General features: G+C 39.2%; 1 protein-coding gene across 3 annotated transcripts; it reads right to left on the reverse strand.

Annotated features, from left to right (window-relative positions):
• Window positions 1–1,102: 1,102 nt before the first annotated feature.
• On the reverse strand, window positions 1,103–20,958 carry inpp5ka (inositol polyphosphate-5-phosphatase Ka). 3 transcript variants are annotated; one of them, XM_035944063.2, is made up of 14 exons: window positions 20,449–20,958; window positions 19,986–20,079; window positions 16,240–16,344; window positions 16,033–16,141; window positions 15,831–15,947; window positions 11,635–11,810; window positions 11,311–11,422; window positions 11,066–11,175; window positions 10,908–10,934; window positions 7,785–8,016; window positions 4,017–4,154; window positions 3,849–3,932; window positions 3,638–3,742; window positions 1,103–3,517 (listed from the first exon to the last, which is right to left on the reverse strand). In XM_035944063.2, exons 2-14 carry the CDS (start codon window positions 20,069–20,071, stop codon window positions 3,422–3,424), a joined length of 1,497 nt encoding a protein of 498 aa, XP_035799956.2. In that variant the 5' UTR covers window positions 20,072–20,079; window positions 20,449–20,958; the 3' UTR covers window positions 1,103–3,421. The 3 variants fall into 3 exon arrangements, with proteins under 3 accessions (XP_035799956.2, XP_035799954.2, XP_035799955.2); XM_035944061.2 differs by lacking the exons at window positions 19,986–20,079; window positions 20,449–20,958 and adding an exon at window positions 16,928–17,333; XM_035944062.2 differs by lacking the exons at window positions 10,908–10,934; window positions 19,986–20,079; window positions 20,449–20,958 and adding an exon at window positions 16,928–17,330.
• Window positions 20,959–21,030: the final 72 nt, after the last annotated feature.

A 21,030-nucleotide genomic window follows, 5' to 3' on the forward strand; every position in this document is an offset into this window, starting at 1 on the left:
ACTCAGTGTCTCTCCTGCATTACGCAGCGCTGATGGCAGTCTCTGCACGGATTATATAGTCTGTGACGATCTCATTCACACCTTTTTGGAGAGAAGTCAGCTCCGTGTACAAACTGATTACGCGCGGCTTCCCCTTCCCTGCGTAATGATCGCGCAGGATCTGCAGCGCTTTCCTGCCATCATCGGCGGCGTCTCTCATTACAAGAGATAAACTTTTGTCATCCAACAGCTGAATTAGAACTGCGTACGCCTCTTCATTTTCCCTGGCGTCTTCTTCAGCACCGTCTGCATCTGCAACGGGGGCTGCACCCAGGATGGTGGCTTTCAGGTCCAGCAGACGCAAATGTGCCAGGAACTTTGTTTCCCACTGTTCATAATTCTTTTCATCTCCGTCAAAACATAAACGATTCCATCGGCTCCCAAACTCTTTACTGGGCCCATAACCTGTTTACGCAGCCATGCTTTGTGTAAGAGCTGGAGTAGCCGGTAAAACGGAGGAAAAACATCACACTCAGCCGACATTACTTTTGGCCTGCATGCTACGATTTTTGTGAATGAGCTGCAACCATTCATTGAAAATTGCGCACCGGTGTGTAGCCCCGCCCACACCCAAAAGTAGGTCAATTGAGGACAAACAGATCAACATCACAACATGTGGGAACAGTGACATCAGGCAAAACTTAAGAAAGGCAAATTATAATAATATATTTTCTAATAGATAAATGATAAGTGAGATAAAATTAACAGAAATTCATCGCCGCTCTATGCTGCCCTCAGGAAAAGGCTGTTCCAGAGTCATGGACCATAATAACAGAAGTATATCTCACTGTGGGGTTTTGTTCTGACTTTGAGTTTAATTAAAAGGCCAGTACCAGAAGACGCGAGTGTTCTTAAGGCTCCGTGGGATAAAAGTAAATCTGATAAATAGCTGCCAGTTAGCAATGCTACTCACTGAGTATCACTGAGCAGCACTAATGTGTAATGTGTATGTATATATAGATATAGATACATAGATATTGCTAGCTAGCTAGCTAGCTAGCTAGATAGATAGAGCGCTTGTGCCATTTCGATACCTTAGATTATTCAATAAACCACAAAAGAATGAAGTGAGACTTATTTAATATTTGCAGTGGCAAAGCTATAAATTTCTTGGTATTCTTACAGTACATTTCATTGCTTTTTCAGAAAATAAGTCATTCTTTAGTTTAAAAAAAAACTTGTGACATAAACTGGCTAGTAAAATAAACGATTTCAGCAAGCCAATCCTAACAGCATTCAGTAGAAGCCACCTTCAAAGTTTAGAGCAGCAATATTTAAAATTCAGAGGATTTTAGATCAAGAAGATGCTGTGAAAATCTTACCAAATTAGGATAAATAAGCAAATGAATATTAATGATACATACTGTTTCAAAATGAAGCAGCAGAGTACAGTACAGTAAATGTAAATTGAAAATCATTTCAAAGGCACTTGCTGAAACCCCGTAGCTCAATAAAAACATTTATATCTTCTCAATACACGCCAACAACATACAGCCTATAAATACGTTTGCTTGAACGATAAACAGTGCAATATTTCTTTAAGTTCTCCACTTCACTGTGATGCCACAATCAGCATTAAAAGGAATGACTAACACCTTTTTAAAACCACAAGGTTCCAGTAGGCTAGAGACAGAAAGCTGAACATGAGCCACAGAAAAGTGAAAGTTGTATGACAATGTTTTCAAGTCCTCCAGGAACTACGGAGTTAAAATACTGAGAGGAGAAAATCAGAATTGCAAAACATTCTCTCATCTTTCTAGGGCAGTCCGTTCAAAACACTAGTCAGGTATTTTGAGAGCCTTGTGAATAATTTACATAATATACAAAACATTTAAAACCATGAACAGATCCAGCTTACAAACTACAGCAACGCTTTTACAACAGTACACAGATTAACATCAGAACTGACAAATTCCTCACATCTTTCTAAATAAAGAACTCCTTTTTACTAAATATTGCAAGATGTTTTAAAGACAGGAGTGGAAAAGAAGAAGCACAGAATGAAACTGTGTTCTGTTTGTAAGAGGAATAATTCTCTTATACAGGAATATAATAGACTTGGACCCATGTTGGTCAGGACAATCAAACATGAAAAAACAAAGCATTGCTTCTCCTCAAATTCTGAGCTATTTTGTCTTTTATCCCCTCCACTCAAAGTGTTAGTAGGTCACTGGTGGGTAGGAAAGTGTGATTAAGTTAATGCTATTAAGTGTAAGCGATGTACAGGGACTAAATTATCATTTTCGGTGGAGCTTCTGCTTTTGACTTTGATTATCCCGTTTAATTTAAAAGCTTGAAGTCTGACTAATATGAGAACATGGGCAGTATAGTTAGCAGCTATAAATAATGACATTTCCTTGTTCAGCTCCAGGATTATATTGGTTTTGCCATGAAAATGCATCTAGGTGAAGTGTAACCTCAGACTGGCATCAAGGATACAGATCTCTTCATATCTGATTGCTCATTTTCCACTCCATTCTCTATAAACAAACGAGTGTAATCATGGTGCCTTGTAAACAAAAACGGCCAGTTGTTAGTTTTGCATTTCCCTTTTCCTTTTTTGTAATTGCAGCACACAAGTGAAGTTTAACTGGAGTGTTTTCACCAAACTTAAATATTCGACCCTCAACATTTCCTTCATCCTCACATAATGCAGCAGGTCTGTACAGATCCTGGAACATGTTTTACCTTCCATTCTTCAACACATCTAACCTATTTGTTATTAATCAAACATATGCTATGTATATATGTATACGTATTTTCATATCACAATCTTATATACAGTACAATAAAACCTCTCTTTGCTGAATGTAAAGCCAATTTATATTTGACTGACCATCCTAATTTACTTTTTCACAGGGACATTTTTACACCATAGTAGGAAAGCAGGTGTACATCATAAAAGTAATGATGGCCAAATGCAATTTAACTGTTTCAGCTTCAGGGTCCTGGAGTTGCTCGGTCACTGTCACACTTTGTAGATAGATAGATATTTGCAGTTAATGTTATTAGTAACACCTGTGCTTTCCTTATTATTATAAGTCAATATATCTGTTGTGAAAAAGGCCAATCGTCAAGGTTTTAGTCAGTCGATGAAGGATTGTTCAATCAAACCTTCCCTCTGGTTCACATGTAGACAGAGAATGTGAGCTTAGAGACCAGAAAAAAGTGTGTACTGAGTGCAGAGGTGTAAATGAAGAACAGCCACACAGGCAGAATTAAAGAGGTCAGTGGGGTTGTGCAACAGTGGGAACTGGCAGCGTTTTCTAATCTGCTCTTTCACTGGCAGATTAAGAAACACAGTTATGAGAAACCAAGTCTTTGTTCATGCAGTCTTCACTCAAATGGATCCATCTCTACATCATACCGCATTTATGACAGGTCACTTCCAAAATTCATCATTCGCCACAGTTCTGTCGAGTCCATTGATCCTCTCAGGCAGCACACCTTCCTCAATGGCTACCTTTGACTCAAGGACCTAAGGACAGAGCAGCAGATTATACTGGCGTTTACTCACATGCTGAAGAACCTTTTGCACAAATTAAATGACAATTGTAGAACAAACTGCCTTTATCATATATTTTTGCTGATTACTGACCATGAATGGTTCACTAATTCCAATGATGCACTGCAGAGTGTTGCTGTAGTAGCACAGCACACATTCTCCTCCACGCACAGGGATTTCCTCTTTACTTACATAAACCTACAAAAACAGATAGAGTGATATCATTTGTGAGTTATTTCTCATACTTTTACGCTAGCCAGGGTGTTAAGACTGCAGTCCAAGTCACTCGGGCTTGAGTTCCTACCTGTATGACTTCCTCATTGAAGGCCACCTCGTCATCTTTGACCCAGGTGTAGGTGATGTAGTCCAACACACTGCTGAATCCAACCTGAAATCCATACACACATTAAAACTCTCAAACTGAACTAGCACATTTAAACTGCCAGCGGTAAACAGACGCTGCTAAGCCAACCTTGTAGAGTCCGATCCAGTCCCAGGTACTGGAGGGGAACGGCTGCAGGGGGCTGTAGACAACCATGGCATCGATATCTGCACTCCAGTCCCCCTCCGGCTGCAGACGCACCAGTGGAGTCTTGTACATCTTCCTCAGCTGGACAGAGGGAGAAATCAGCTCCATAATTAAAATCATCTTGACCTCTGAAGGTAAATAGTTACACAAACAAGGCAGTAAAATTGAACATTTTCTAAAGGGTAATGTAATAAAACACAAGACTTGCCAACCTTAGATGCACAGTTAAACTATCTTTGGAATGTCAGCTGCAACAATAATTAGTTTGGTTTCCCTGCTTTACTGTGAATTGCTGCACTAATTCCACCTGTACAGTGACAGATGATTCAGGATTTTGGAGGCCTATTCTGATATGGAAACGTTTAAAAACATCCAATAATAATTCAGAATAAAGTTACAACAAATAAACAACCTTAAAACACATCTCATTGATTTGTCAGTGATCTCTGCTTGACATTCTTTGTTCTAGTGACACCATTCCTTTCATTTGGTATTTCTAGACCCCAGCCCCTAGTGATATACTGACCTGGTGATTTATCAGTCTAGTGTGAGTGTAAGTCTGGATCTGGCTGCTTATTTCAGCCAGCTTTCTTGTCTCCTGCTGTTATCTGCGTGTTGATGAAGAAAACAGCACAATAGCACATCCTGTCGCTACATCCTGTCACTACATCCTGTTGCTACATGGCATTCCACTGAGCAGGAAATGTTTAAAAAACCACCTAGTGTCACCCCTGACTCTATCACCTTCTGTCACTTATTAGTAACTACATGTAAACAAACCACTATTCATTTCTGTGTTTTCATACTGTCCCCTCCCAACCCTCTGACTATCGGTATAAAATGTTCTACTCTGCCAATGTTCGGGGTCGGCTTACCTTCACAGACTCATGCTCTGTGTTGGGAAGCCCATCGTCTGACAGAATACCAGTAAAAAAATAAAATAAAAAAAAACACTACTGCAAACTTCCCATGAGGACTATGGGTATATTTCTCAGACAGTGTAAACGTTTTTGAAATCCTCAGCACAACCTCACTAAAAATGTCAAGTTTAGCCAAGCATTTGGATTGTGCAGCAAGGCAGCCGTGTTAGTTTTTTTCAGTAGATTATCCATTTTAATGTAATGAGTCCTCACCTCCCTACACAATGGGCTACCTAAGCCACACTAACTGCTTCTAGCTCTCAGCAATTACTTTGGTGAATACAATATTATTGTAACCGTTACATAGTGCATATAACTCCCACCAAATCCAATCTGTAACATCACTGCGCTGCTCTCTAAATAAAATGACCAGGACCAATAGGACGTTGATGTACATGAAAGAGGAGGACAATATCTAACAAGAATAGCACTCAGACAGTGCTGCTCTGCCAGGGCTGCTCAGTTGTTGTATCATTTCCAACGGATGAAATCTTTAATAAAAAATGACGTTGCACTGAGCACAGGCGTGTGTTATTCATGTGTACGTTATGTGTTGATACTGAATCCTGTGACCTAAATATGTAGCGGAATTGATGGGCCTCAGAAACACCCCCACAACTTAATCGATTGTTCCCTGTTTCATTTCTGACGGATAAGTCCTGATAAGTCTGCATCGGTAGATCTGTAGTAGGATCACAGTCATGTGATTGTCAGCAGGTAGCTGCCGTACTGTTCACTTGTTGTTATGGTTACAGTGATGCTGTGCTGTTGTCTCGCAATGATACAGAAATCTTTAACAAATCCGTGGATCCAGACTATAAGCTGCATCACTGCCAAAATCTAATCACTCGGTCCTTGTGTCATTTCTGACCTTCCCTGAAAATTTCATCCAAATCCGTTAGTCCGTTTTTGAGTAATGTTGCGCACAGACAAATATACGCTGATCGTCACATAACTCCGCCACATTACTTGGCGGAGTAACAACACATTATATCTATCTGTTAAAACTGGACTGAAGCACTGACAGTGGACAAGTTAAACAACACAGACTTGTTTGTCAAGTTCACACCATGTTGGCCCTTAAAGTTGTCTGGCCAGACTAACCAAGCTGCTGGCACTGAAACATCAACAGCTGTGAGTCTCTAACTCTGTTGTCTGTATGAGCGGCATGGCAACTGACCTAAACGACCACCACCTGAGCAGTATGGGACACAAATGTACCCTTAATAACATGCACTGTTTGTCACAGACCCACAATAAAAGCTGCATCCAGCAGCCACTTCTGGCTGAAGACTATGTCTGCCTGAAACTGATCATTTTGCTGTTTGCAGCCTGCTGACAGCTCCAACAGGCTGCTGAGCTGCATGCCTTTAGGTGACCTGCATAATGGACCCTGGCTGAATAGCAGATTACAACCTATGGACCACACATTCATCCTGCTGCCATTCTTCAAGATTCACTCCCCTTCCTCCTGTCTATCTGTCGCTATCATGGAGAGATTTAAAGTCTTCCTACAACCTCTTCAGGTAGCAGCGTCTCTAAACTGTAAGAGACATGTCTGCTATCATTAAACTTATGCAGTTTTCTTGGTTTAGTCCATTTTTTTTTTTTTTTTTTTTTTTTTTTTTTACTTTTTAGCATCTGTCTCTGTTAAATATATGTGCATATTTTGAAAATACAGGTCAATACACTACCAGTCAAAAGTATGGACACACCTTCTCATTCAATGGTTTTTATTTAATTATTTTATACATTGTAGATTAATACTGAAAACATCAAAACTGTAAAAGAATACAAATGGAATTATGGTGGCTCCTGATCACACAACGCATCCACTTCAAAATGCTCCTGCTGACCCACAAAGCCCTCCACAACCAAGCCCCCCGCATCTCAGAGACCTGCTTCATCGCCACACTCCCTCCCACAGCCTTCGTTCATCTACTACAAACCTTCTCTCCCCCCGCTCAGAACCAAGCACCGAACCTGGGGGGACAGAGCATTCTCCATATCTGCCCCCACACTCTGGAACTCCCTGCCACAACACATCCGCGACTGCACAGACCTGACTACCTTCAAATCACTCCTCAAGACCTACATGTTCAGAACTGCCTTTAATACATAATACAAACTTATTTTTATGATGCATTTTATGACTTCCTCATTTTATATGTAAGTTTATATGTAAGTGCTCTGAAAAGCGCTATACAAATAAAATGTTAGTATTATTATTATCATTATGTTGTAAAGAAAAAAGTGTTAATATTCAGTATTAATCTACAATGTATAAAATACTACAAATAAATAAAAAGCATTGAATGAGAAGGTTTTGACCGGTAGTGCATATCTGAATATCCTGAAATTCCCCAAAACTAGAAGAGCACCTCAGTGTGCACCCCATGTATGCTGTGAGATAATGTCCACTACAGATATGATGGGTAAGTAAGATCGATATTCGTAAAAAAACTAAATAAAAAATGGTTTTGCTGTAAATAAATCCAATAAGACCAAAACCAGTAACAAATTAGTCTATCTTCAAATAATTTTTAACTTTCCAAGGCTTTCTCTGGGTCTCAGTGCCACCCAATTCATTCCTTCTAAAGATGTAAATCTCTGAAAATGGGTCACGTATAAATGTTTTCAATATTAAAAAAGCTTCAGTGACACCCTAATTTTGAGCCCAATATAAGCATGAGTCTTAATAATCCTATTAATAAGTATAGAAGAAGTCATTTTAAAGAGATAATGCAGCCAGAGTGACTAAACGATGACTAACTGTGTTCCAGTTTCTCACCTCCAGTGTGAAGATACCAACGACAGGCTTGTGGTCGCTGATGCTGTACTCCATGTTGCTGGTGTACAAGTCCTGCCTGATCTTCAGCGGGTACTCCTCGTCTTCTTCCAGCTGCTTTAGCGTCTTTGCATCCAATTCAACCTTGTTTTCATCTTGCTCGTCAGGGAGTGAGACTTTGGGTCGGAGCCGCCACAGAATCCTGTCGGTCCAGGCAGGTTTACGCTTCTTCCCGCTGAGCAGGTGGTTGCAGGTGATGGATGGACAGGGAGTACAGAGACGAGGGTTAGTTGGGAGACAAAGTCAGCTCTGTATAGCAAGAATCAGCGTTGATATGAGGCACTTGACTGGGTGATGGACATAACAGTGGGGGAAAACACAGAAATGTCAAACTATATAATGCTGAGGCAGTAAATACTGTACATTAAATACCAGGGAAGGTATGGAGAGACACAGATGGAGGAAAAACTGTCAAATAAATTACGGTATCAGTGTCAAAACGACCTTAACCCTCGTGTCGTCCTGCGGGTCAAACTGACCCATTATAAAGTTTGAAAATGTGGAGAAAAAAAATGTTTTCACAGTGAAACTTCTGATGTCCACATTTTCAACATTTCTGGGAAATTTTTGAAAATTTTTTGGTGGAAAAAAAAAATGTTAAAAATGTTTCTTAAGAACATTCACATAAAAATCAAACAAAATCCAGTGAATTTCATTTGATTTTAGTTGATTTTTATGTGAATGTTCTTAAGAAAACATTAGAAATTTTACTGATATATATGGAATCATTTTAGATATTTTTAGGATTTTTTGGAAGATTTTTACAATTTTTTTGAAAATATTTACAAGAATTTTCTTGCCAAATTTGGGGGATTTTTTTTTAAACAAAACTTTTAAGGGAAACTTTTCAGGAATTATTGGAATTTTCTTCCTGAAGGTTTTGCAAATTTTCAGAAATTTGGGGAATTTTTTGCTGAATTTTTGGATTTTTTTCAGACAAGGAAACTATATTTTTGGTGCTCATAAATAAGGACAACAGGAGGGTTAATGACGGGGTAACCTGAAAGCGTTCTGCAAGTAGTAAAATATTACCACACCAAGCAATTCTGACATTTCTTTAAATGATTTATAGCTAACCTTTTTCATTACGTTTTTTTTAATGTCATACCACAGCTGATGAAAGGGCAGCCTGCAGGAGTGAAAATGTTTAAGATCTACAGAGGGCAGATGTTTATGTCACACTAGCTTATATCATTTCACGTTAGAAATTACAGCTAGTCAGTTAAGCTTTTGTGTTTTTGTCTTTAGATGTTGAACTAAATTCCGTTATATTTTCATATAGGGAAATGCATGTTGTTGCATGTTTGATATGCTCAAAAATACATTTACTGTCCACTAACTGAGCACTATTAGGGGCATCTTCATACATTCTTATCATTTTCCATTATCTAATTAGCTGTCATGTGAAGGCAGTGCAGTATAAAGTCCGGCAGATCAGGAGCTTCATTTTATGTTTATGTCAAACATCAGATTAAGAAAAGAAATGCGATTTCACTGGTTTTGACTGTGGCATGATTGATACTTCCAGTCAGACCAGCTGGCCTGTGTGTTTACTTAACTGCTGATCTAGTGGGATTTCAACATAACTGTATTAAGATTGTTACTGAAACTGTTCTTAAAAAATACAAATCCCATTTTGTAAGCGGCGGTTCTTTGAACAGAAACACCATATTAAAGAGTGACCTCAGAGGAAAATGGCCACATTGGTTAGAAGTGGCATAAAGGCTGCAGTTACTCAGATGGCAACTTTTCGTAACTGTGCTGAGCAGAGAAACAGCTCAGAATGAATGAAACATCTGGAGAAGGATGATTCACAACAGCAGCAGACCACATCAGGTTCCAAGAACAGAAAGGTGGGCACGCCTGTTGAATTTTTAACTTAAACTCTACATCAAAAGAGGAAATAAACATTCATTTTGTCTCTTAATTGGGATTTTCTTCCTCCATTTCTCATGTCCTTATAGAGAGCACTTATTAGCATTTATGACTCCTGACAGCTGAATTTTTCTCTTATGTTAAAAAGCCAGACATGGTTATTTTTCAAGGCCACATCTGTTTTGGAGAGTTAGGTTGTTGCAAATCATAAATATTAGTTCTAAAAACAAACAAAACTTAAAGTATTATACTGATACTAGATTGCAGACTAAAATATTGAAGGAAAAACTCCCTTGCAAACCAACCATACAGTAGCTGTGGTCTGTCAAAATCTCCATCTTATGCAGTATCATGTCTGGGTGAGATCCAGTTGCAATCCAACACACACACATTGAATGATCAACTGTCATAGCGTCTCATTATAACCAAAACATCTATTTCTGCTCATGCATGTTAGATATTATGCAGCAGCTGCTGTGGAACCTAGAGAGGTTTCCACACTGACATTTATATAAACAAGCTCTTAAAGCAGTCGGATGGAATTAAATACTGTAGGTTAAATGTGGGGTCTGTGTGAAAGTTGCTATTTAAAGGCACCCTGTGGAGGTTTTTTGCAAACATGCTTCTTACAAAAACATGCAAAGTGCTTTCTTCAAGCCTGACAAATGTGCTGAATGTTTTATTTTCATGGAACATTACTAAGTGGAATTTAGCTTTTACATTTGTATTGTTTATATTCATTTATGTCAGCTAAAGTTTTGCTATTCTCTGCCTAGGAATGCACACTCTGAACAGAAATGGGATCCCCTCATTAAAACTTAGCTCCATAGTGCCAGCGTTGTTCAAAAATCCACAGTGCACCTTTCACAGCAACAGGATTGTGAGCTCAGACAAAAATCAGTAAACAAGCATTTCAGTCTTTTCAAAGACAACCAGTGTTTGTCTTGATAAAGACTGTTACTTGTCTCTGCTTGTTTGTGTACAAGTTAAAGAAGAACATGGTCTTCCTGAAGCGTCTGACAACACAGTTAAGACTTTAAGTTACTGCATAACAAAGACGATACTACTTTTACCGGCTTGTTAAAAGTAGTGTATGCACTGCACATACTGAAGTACAGTTAGGTGAAATAAATACAGGGTAACTACTTATATTAAGAGAGGTGTGGACACATATGTATTTTGAATTCTTACTTAAAGCCAAACCATGTCTTGTAGAGCCTGTGAAGTTGAAAAGAAGTGTAGATAAAATATATACAAAATACTGCAAATAAAAAACTGACTGGAAAGTATGATTAAGATTATTTAGGATTATGACAATGGTTTCTCACATGCTAATTGGAAACAGTTACCTGCTGTCATAGGTATCAGAGTTTAAGTCAAACTTGTATGTGGGCTGAAAGTCCAGAGGCCCTTCGTCAAACTCCTGCAGCATCTGCTCTTTCTTCTTCATCATTGTCAACTGAAAACAACAACACACACATTTCAGAAACTCAACCTCAAACAAACTAATCCAGTTGGTCAGATCATTTATGTGTTGTGGGAAACTCTGGATTTTGACATGGATTGAAGCTGAACGAGTCTTAAAGGATCAAACCTGGTCTTTGCTCCACAGCAGGTTGTAGGTTTCCTTGTTGATACAGGAGCGGACAAAGTGCATGCCGTGGTCCTCGATTCGGAAGTTGAGATCTCCAAACCAGAACAGCAGTCTGAATCAGGACAGGAGAGGAGGGACGAAGACAGCAAAGGTAGTGGTTGAAGGATAAAAACATGACAAAGTTTGAAGAATTAAAGAAAATGAACGTGTGTCTGAAGCTGTGCAGGCACTATGGGATGAATGAAGCTTCAACATCTACTTTAGGATCCGTCATTTGTACATTCTGAACATTTGGGTAAATAGGAGTTTTGTGCATCTTCTCACCTGTGGTCAACAATTTGTGGAGCTTTTTTACAGTCAAATGTCTGCGTGTTCATGATGTACTCAAACTCATCCACTCTCTCTGAGGCGTATTTCATGTGAGCAGCCAAGTGGCAGTTGAGGAAGCAGAGCATGTGGCCATAGAAGGACAGACGGATGGACACACCACCTTTGTTACCCTGAGAGACAAACAGGAAGGAATGGCAAACAGTCACTCTGCTGGTCTACTCTGCACTTCTTATTCAGGTTTTAAGTTATGTGACAGACAATTACCAACTCAACTTTACTATCATCTTAAAAAAAAAAAAAACTGCCAGAGATTTACTTCTGCTTCTATTTTACAAATGACACACACCATACAGGATGTGGTTTGACACTTTACACACAGTTTAGTCATTCCTTATTTAAATGGGAAGTGTGCCGATTTTACTTACCATAGTGTTTGCAAGCGGCCTTTGCAGCTCCACTGGGAGTATTGTAAAATCTAATTATCTGCCTTCACTTATGTCAGTTAAATCAGTTGGACCTGAACACTACAAGTCTGAAATCTAAAATAATCTGAAGGTGTGAAGTTAGAAAGGAGTGAGCCCACTAGACCTCCCAGGATGCTCTAACAAAGACGTTGTTGATTTGTCTGACGTGTTAGACTGGATTTAATGTTGCTGTCACATGTGAGCAAATGTAGGCTTCACAAATATAAACAGTGACTTATTTTAAGTCTAAAACATGAGCCATCATATACTAACTCAGAACTAAGATTTATGTTTCCATGGTAACAATCAGTGACACCTGCTGGCTGATGTTACCAAATAACACTGAAGGAAACTATACCTCAGGATCTATGGTGAATGTTGTGGACAAAGTTATGAGAAATGAAAGAGTTGGAAACATAAAGCAATCCAAAAACTGCCAGTCCTTTTCATGTGACCAACTGACAGGTGAACAGAAGTACTGAGCTTTGTAGCTTTAGAGGAGAATAACGGTTTCTTTCAACCCGACGTATTTCCTAAAAATTTGACTATTGTGGCTCTGTGAATCACATTAATTCTGTTCTCTGCCTCTCCACAACAGTGTGATTGGTGTTTATCAGGGCCATTAACATGAGCTTGCTGCAGCTTTCTGCAAACATTTATTTTCACAACCATTTTCCTGAATGTGTTTGGGCTCTCCACCCAGGACTGTTACGGGCTGAACAAGAAAAGCCCTTAGAGAGTGCAGTACTCCACCAAGGCTGCTCAGTCTTTATATCATTTCTTTAATAAAAAATTACCTCGCGTTGAGCACAGGCATGTGTTATGCATGTGTACGTTATGTACGGATACCAAATCGCGTGACCTAAATATGTAGTGGATGGCGGGAATTGATGGGACTCAGAAACACCTCTACAATTTAATCAGTTGTTCCTTGTATCATTTCTGATGGATAAGTAGTAGAGATTTGTAGTAGGATCACAATCGTGATCGTCAGCAGGCAGCTGACGTAGTGTTCACTTGTTGTCATAGTTACAGTGATGTTGTGGTGTCTGTTTTTCCAGGTGGCTTTCTAAGTTAGGGGATGGGGATGTTAAAAGCCTCAGAATAAAGGTGAAAAGGCCTTAGGTCAGAAGTTTATAAATTCCTAAGTTAATCATCAGATCTCTTAAAAATGAGTTTATTGTTTTATTGCTTTATTGCTATTGCTTGCCCAGACAACGACGCACCGGTAACCATACATCCCATCACCTGCTTGGTTTCATGTGAAGAACCCACCTGTATAAGCTACGAGAAACAGTTGTTCTGCAGAGTGATTCTATCGGGCCTTGAATCCTCTCACAGGCAAGCCATGGTGTCTGTGACGCTGTCTTTGTTTTAATAACCCTTTTATATATAAACAAGACGGTGTTGGCAGAGAATTTCTTCACCATCTTCACATCATCGCTACACAAGAAGATACAACAATGCTGTGCTGCTATCTCACAATGACACAGAAATCTTTAACAAATCCGTGGATCCAGACTATAAGCGGCATCCCTGCCAAAATCAAATCAATTGGTCCTTGTGTCATTTCTGACCTTCCCTGAAAATTTCATCCAAATTCGTTAGTCCGTTTTTGAGTAATGTTGCTAACAGACAAATATACGCCGATCATCACATGACTGCTGCGTTCCTTGGCGGAGTAATTAATCACTAACATATTCATCATACCTCAGTCAGAAAAGCATACCATTTTGTTAGTAATGTGTCAGAACATTTTTTTTTTCTTTTTTAATTAGCAGCTAAATGCAATCACAGATTACCCCATGGACCATCATAAAGGCAATAGTAGGTCATTGTAGTTTGATGGTATCTATTGGAAACATGGTTAAATGGTGGAGGCGACCAAGAGGATAGACAAGAGGCACAGAGACAGACAGACGTGCTGAAAAGCAGCATATCTCAGGAGAATGGTGGTGTTCCTGTGTTCACTGCTCTGCTGTCAACTGTAAACAAAAACCATTGCTGCTAATAGTGGCTTCTTTTTACTCTAGGCTGAGCAAATCTCCATATGTCCATGGATTAGAGCAATCCCAGCTTTGGAACTACAACTAATGAATCTGTAGGTCTAATAAACTTTGCTTTTCCTCCCCCAAAATCAACTGGAAGGAAGGACCAAGAGCACCCAATTAAGAGTTCAGTGTGGATAGTCAGTAAAACAGCATGGGTAGTATCTTGTCATCATCATGTCAGCTATCCAGAAACTTACAGACACAAACAGCTTTCTCTGGTGTACTGCCACTGCTCCAGTATGAACACATGCCAAACGGAAAGCTATCCACTGCCTGACACATGTAAATAATTTGGCATGCATGGAAGAATATGTCACTGATTAGGTCAGCTGGTAAATATCCAGGATGGAGATCCCTAATGCACTTTGTCAAATGTCTGTTCCAGGCCATTCCTTTCTGTGTTTACATTGAGCCAGACTCAGAATAAATGTTTGAAATGATTCACAGAAAATCCAACACAGGGAGCCAATGACAACCGGATGTTAATGATCTGTTCTGTGTGACTCTTTTGTTATGCTGAATCTTACAACAGAGGTGAAGAGTCAAAAGTTTGCATGGCCTATACAGTCATCATAATCATGAAAGAAATACGGCAGGTTGAAATACGTTGGAATTTTTCTTTTAGAAGGCACAGCATCTCCACCCTGCACTGTGTTAAGATTCTATGAAGCTGGCAGTTTGTTGCATTTTTAAAATCTTTGATGTATGTTCTTTGCAAATGTTAAATTCTTTCACAAAGTTTTCTGCAAGATTGAACAGAGCTGAGAGGTCCGACATGCTCTTTTGGTCAGTCATGTTTTGGAGTTAAAATCTCCTGGATGTTCGAGCTTTACTATACACAATGATGCATGCGCACAGCTTGAGAATTCTACAATGTCATTCAGCAGACGCTTTTATCCAAAGCAACATACATCTGAGAGTAGATACAACACAAGCAAAGATCTAGTCAGGAGAAAACAACCTGGATAAGTGCTGTAACACACAGTGGACTGTTTTCAAATTCTGTTGAAAATCTGTTGAAAATATAAACATTTCCTGACCTGTTCTAAAATGTGAGCTTTGTCATGCATCTGTAGCCAGGACTTGTAACATCGTGATTAGTTATTAGTTTAGTTGCAATACGCAGCTTGTGAGATTTAACCTTTGCATTGCTCATACTGTGGAAATGAACTTTCATGAGACATTTTTAAGAAATTCTAACAAGGTAATTTAACTTTTTATAATATAAAATCATACCAACAAATCATTATTCAAAGCATAGTATCGCTGTACACCTTGAAACACAGCTGGAGGGAATCTTTAAGGTACTGGAGAAACACACTGTGTACTGGATTAATGTAGTCTATCTAAAGTGTGACTATTAAGTTTATCTTTATGAAAGTGACCGCTCATATCTGCTTCCAGATAAACTCCACACTGCATGTCCTCTATTAGCACTTCTAGTACAACAAAAACCACCTAACTTATTTGTTAAGGTGCATTGTGGGTAATGTAGGCACCAGGTTTGTAAAAAATAAAACTGCTTAAATGAAAAGTGCAATATTACTGATTCTTCTTCAGTGATTTTAATCTTTTTTGGCCATCATTTTAGTGCAATGCTGAATCAGTTAAATACTCTTTTAATACACATTTGTTAGCGTGTGTGTGTGTGTGCATGTGTATCTGTATTACTCACCCAGTACCCAAAAATGCCTGTGCGTGTATAAGTAGCCTGGATGTCCCTGATGAAGGGGACGTGCTCCAGTTTAGAGAAGAAGAGCAGCAGCAGACCCTGCATTCTCATGGACGACACCTGAAATACACACACAGTAAAATGTATGGCTACAAATGACGTGAAAGTAACACTCAGTGGCAATGTGTGTTTAGAAGATCCATACCTTGACATAATTCCGCGGCGCTAAGGTGGACATAAACAGTTGACTCCATGGATCGTCGAATACTATGTCCGACACGATTCTCAAAGGCCCAGAATATACTTCCTGCAGACTAACACACACACGCAGAGGTATGATTGTCAGTCTGCTTCACTTATATAGACAAAGTCCTGACCCCACAAATTATTTGACACCCTCTGCACCACCTACCCGATGACATAAAGGTCTGGGCTCTTCGGGGAGCTCAGGTGGAGAAGCGAGGTCACGTCATCTGGAGGGTCAGCAGTGGCCACGTTCCACGTCACCATGTGAAGCCTGAGGATATGGACGATGAAAGAATTAGTGATTTGCAGAGCATCATAAAAACACACAAATTTTGATCAATAACAGATGGGCAATATTGAAACCTGAGCAAGTTATTACATACAACACTGCAAAATACACAGGATCATTCTACAACTGTTAAACATTAAGAAGCATCACACTGCAAATTAAATAATTACCATACTCTGAACTTTATAATTAAAGAGGTTCTTTTAGCCTGGCAAAAACTATAGATGAGGCCATCATGTGACTGTAAAAGCTGTACAGTATAATCACTGTACCATAATCACAAGTGGCTCACAGGAAACAGATAATGACACCAGTCATCATTGCACCCAAACAGCCATACGATAAGATTTTCTGCGCTCAGCTTCTACAGTAAAAAGCATTATACAAACTCAAAAGATTAAGTTCTGCTGGAAGGTTTCAATTAGCAAGTAACAAGAGTGTCCTTTGTTGGCCAATGATACGGCAAGTCACTGAACCCAGAGCAGAAAAACCCATGACGGAGACAGAGTAACGTTGGTCCTATACAGAACACACAGCTTCAGTGAAGAGGCAGCATCATCTTCACCTCAAGCTGTCCTTTTTCGGCTTGTTTGCTCTCTTGCCACAGACGAGGAAGGCGTTATCCAGGGTCTTGATCACTTTCTCGTGAAGTTCGTGTTTGGAGTCCAAGTCATCCACACAGGTCATCAGCTGATTGAGCCGATGGCGCAAAACCAGTTTGCTCCCAGTTGACTGCGTGGCATCGCTGGAATTGCTGTCACTGCGGGCGCGCCCTATAGAGCCAAACAGCCGACTGATTTCATCCATTCTGGGTCAAAGCGTGAAGCATACAGCAATGCCCAAGTGTTGAAGTTACAAAGTAGAAAACTACAAAGTATCTGCAAAAGGATCAAAAACTACTGGGAGTGTACAACAAAAAATGTCAAAAAAAAATCTAAAATATGACCATTACAAAAGGAATCAGAAGGCTACTGTCCTTGCTTCTGCAGAATCAAACCACTGAGTGAAGTGAGCAAAGTCCTGGCTCAAGGATTTGGGTGTTCCAGAGTTGGACAGGGTGATTATGGATTCGGTTCAGTTGTCTACAAGTCGTCTTTGTGAACTAAAAACTGAACTTCTAATCTTATTGGAAAATGTCTCAACATTAGGCCTATTAAAATTGAGAAACCAACTTGCACGCATGAAGTAAAAACTCCTTTTCCCAGTGCAAGCTGCTGGTCTGGACAGCAATACATAGTTTATTTGTTCATATCCGCATTAGGTTTGTATTGTTGGGCAACCTAATCCACCTGCCAGAATGCAGTCAGATTTGTAGATTGGCAAACACTGCATTGTGTTTATTCCTGGAACCTTGAACCTTAAATTAGACAGAGAATTACCCCTTGGAGTTCTGGTACCAGTATCAGACAACCAGCGAAGTATTTATCACAAACCAATAATCAGAAGTTAAATAACAGAAATATTCTGCCATTTGGAAATGTGAAAATCACTTAGAAAAGACAAGACAAATGAGGTGGAGAGGAATAATGCCACCATTGTAAAACCTGTCTTTCTGAGCAGTTTTTCAGTCAAACTTGGACAATGTCATCATTGTTTGAGGAAGGCAATGCTAACTGGCTACAACAACAATATGATATATTGCCCATGAAGAGATATCTATGGCCCTTTCCTGAAATTGTAGAGTAATTTAATTAAATCTAAACACAAATACAGATGAGGAGACATGTTAGGAAAAAAAAGGTGAGCTGAAGTCTGAGAACATCAAATGGAAGTCAGTCAGACAGCATTAAAAAGCAATAAAATACATCCAGTGAAATCTAAAGGAGATAAGGTTTTAAGACACTGATCCCTGGTGTGGCAACAGAAACAGTTCAACAAACACATTAAAATAATTTGACAAAAGTAACATTTTCCCTTCATACTGATTTAGCTTTACACATTACAACAGAGACTGTGTGCATGTGTAAGAAAATGTCTTTGTGCATTAGCTAAGATGTAGCAGCGTTGGGAGGATCCCAACCTGGATCAAAATAGTTTGTCTTTTACAAATGCAAAAATGGCATAATAGCTTAAAATAATCATCATTCCAATCATGGATTAAATTCATCTTAAACAATATGACATAACTGATCAAATATGGTGGGATATTATTTCACGGTTCAGAAAAGCTGCTTACATCCACTACCGTTCAAAAGTTTGGGGTCACTTAGAAATGTCCTTATTTTTGAAAGGAAAGCAGTTGTTTTCAATGAAGATGACATTGACTTAATCATAAATCCAGTTTAGACATCGTTAATGTGGTGAATGACTATTCTAGCTGGAAACGGCAGATTTTTAATGGAATATCTACACAGGGGTACAGAGAAACATTTCCAGCAACCATCACTCCTGTGTTCTAATGCTACAATGTGTTAGCTAATGGTGTTGAAAGGCTAATTGATGATTAGAAAACCCTTGTGCAGTTATGTTAGCACATGAATAAAAGTGTGAGTTTTCATGGAAAACATTAAATTGTCTGGGTGACCCCAAACTTTTGAAGGGCAGTGTAAGTCAAATACATTATTCCCTCAAGTCAACCTTTTTTATATGGAGATTTCTTTGTTTTACAGCCTCGCAGCATAATATTTGCAGCAGTGGCATGATTGTGTGCATTGATGCTTCTCAGAACTACTTATAGATCATAGTCACTCTAACCATTAAAGTAACTGACAAAATATTAAAACAGTTAGTCAAGTAGCAATGAAAACATCTTATTATTTCAGTCAACAGAAACACTGCATGCTTGACTGTATTGTTGGTTAAGTGAAGCTGCCAGACAACTGACACATATTACAAAAACCCACCTGTGCTGTTATACCTTCAAACAAACAACATAGATAAATAAGATATATAATAATAATCAGTGAGCTTTACAGGTGCTAGTAGGCAAATTTAGCCACCATGCTACAGAGGATATGTCCCCAGTTTTTGAACTTTGTGTGCTAAATTAAGCTACATGTCTGCTGCGTGTAGCTTCATACTGATGCTCAGGTATAGGATATCAATATTCTTTTCAATGAGGTGCAATCGACTGGTGAGTAGCTAGAAAAGCTATCATTAAGCTATGGACAGTGTTTTCATTGTTTTTTGTATGTAAGAATCAGTCTGGATATAATTATTAGTTATTTATGTGGGGTAATCGAGTTATGAGACTTTATATGTGAACTTTTCTCCTCACCAGCACATGCATCCTGGACTAAATAGAAGTTTGGTCCCTCAAATGACTATTAAATAAAATGTATGAAAGCAAGTATTTCTAAGGAATACCTTTAGATGTAACCATAGCTGTAAGTCATTGAAATAAGACTAACTCCAGGGCACATAGTTACAGAACCAGTCTTATGATATATATGTGGGCTCAGCACACAAAGACAGTGGAATGACATTTGCCTAGAGGCACGTTGTCTGATATTTTATATTCATGTTAATCTGAAATAACTTTAAAATGGTGCAGTTCGCGGGTTAAAATCTAAGGATTAGCTAAGCTCCTTAAGTGTCCGGATCCTAACAACTCCTCTGCATGGAGAAGCATTGACTTCTCGGCAAACTCGGATGCAACAAAGATCGAGAGAGCAAAGTCCAACCTGAAGCTTTCTCCTTCGTAGTTGTCCTTCTTCAGACTGAGGTCTGCAAGCTGGACGTCTAGCTGCTCCTCATTCTCCACCATCATCTCCTCACCTGGAGGCAACGAGGAAAAGTCACTATCACTGTAGTACAACTGAAGCCTGAACGAGGAACACAGGTAAACGCAGCGGTAAAAGCCTCTATGCCACCGTAACACTGTTAGCTAACACTGTTTATCTACCAACTTAAATCTCTGCTTGGGTGGAAGTCAGCAGCTTAACTAGGCAGGGTATCTAACGTTTGTAACCTGTAGACTCGGTTATGTCATGCTGCTAGCATTAATCCACGACCATCGTGTGATAATGTAAACACCTAAGGTTAGCTCCACGGCCAAGCTAGCTAAACCGAGCTTTAGTTTTTATTAAACACGCAACATTTGAAGGAACAAGAAGTATAAGTGAACGTGTTTGTGTCGTGTACTACCTGGTACTCTCCGGTACTACTTGTTTTTGTAGTTCTGTGTACTTGCAGGGAGGTACAGTAAGCGGTACCTACGGCAGCTACTGTTGTTGTTCCCGCCCCTTACTCCGACACTGCTGCCTTCAAAATAAAAGCGCTAACGACGAAATCCAAGTCAGTTACTGCAATAATTCACCAAAAATACACTATCTGCACAGCGCTACACATGGCAGCCATCAATACTTGTGTTTTACGTAATTACAAATAAACTCAATGGTTGGCGCAGATATACATTTAAAGGATTTTATATTAAACACTTTAGCCTTATGATTTTACTGTGAGTGTATCCATGGCCTAAACCATTAATTTGTAACACAGATACAGAATAGTGTTAATGTAAGGACAAAACAAAAATTAAAATAAGTATTGTGACAAAGATGGTGCGTAACTCATGCCGAATTCACAGTTTTTAGCAGTCTCTTGGTGCGGTGCTTTTATTCTGAAGGTTCAAGCTTTCAGTTTTATATCAAGTGTTTCTTGTTGCTGCAGGTGGTAGATGAGATATTTGCTCATTAATGTGGACTTTTCCCATCAGAAATACAATGT

The sequence above is a fragment of the Amphiprion ocellaris genome, chromosome 7, assembly GCF_022539595.1.
Source record: "Amphiprion ocellaris isolate individual 3 ecotype Okinawa chromosome 7, ASM2253959v1, whole genome shotgun sequence".
Taxonomy (NCBI): domain Eukaryota; kingdom Metazoa; phylum Chordata; class Actinopteri; family Pomacentridae; genus Amphiprion; species Amphiprion ocellaris.

Excerpts from the sequence above, each read along its gene's own strand:
- inpp5ka (XM_035944061.2), bottom strand. The coding sequence starts at position 17,169 with ATGGATGAAATCAGTCGGCTGTTTGGCTCTATAGGGCGCGCCCGCAGT. Across the intron at positions 16,142-16,239 it reads CCAGACCTTTATGTCATCGG|TCTGCAGGAAGTATATTCTG; the intron begins GTAGGTGGTGCA and ends TGTGTGTGTTAG. Across the intron at positions 11,176-11,310 it reads TGCTGTGGAGCAAAGACCAG|TTGACAATGATGAAGAAGAA; the intron begins GTTTGATCCTTT and ends TGTTGTTTTCAG.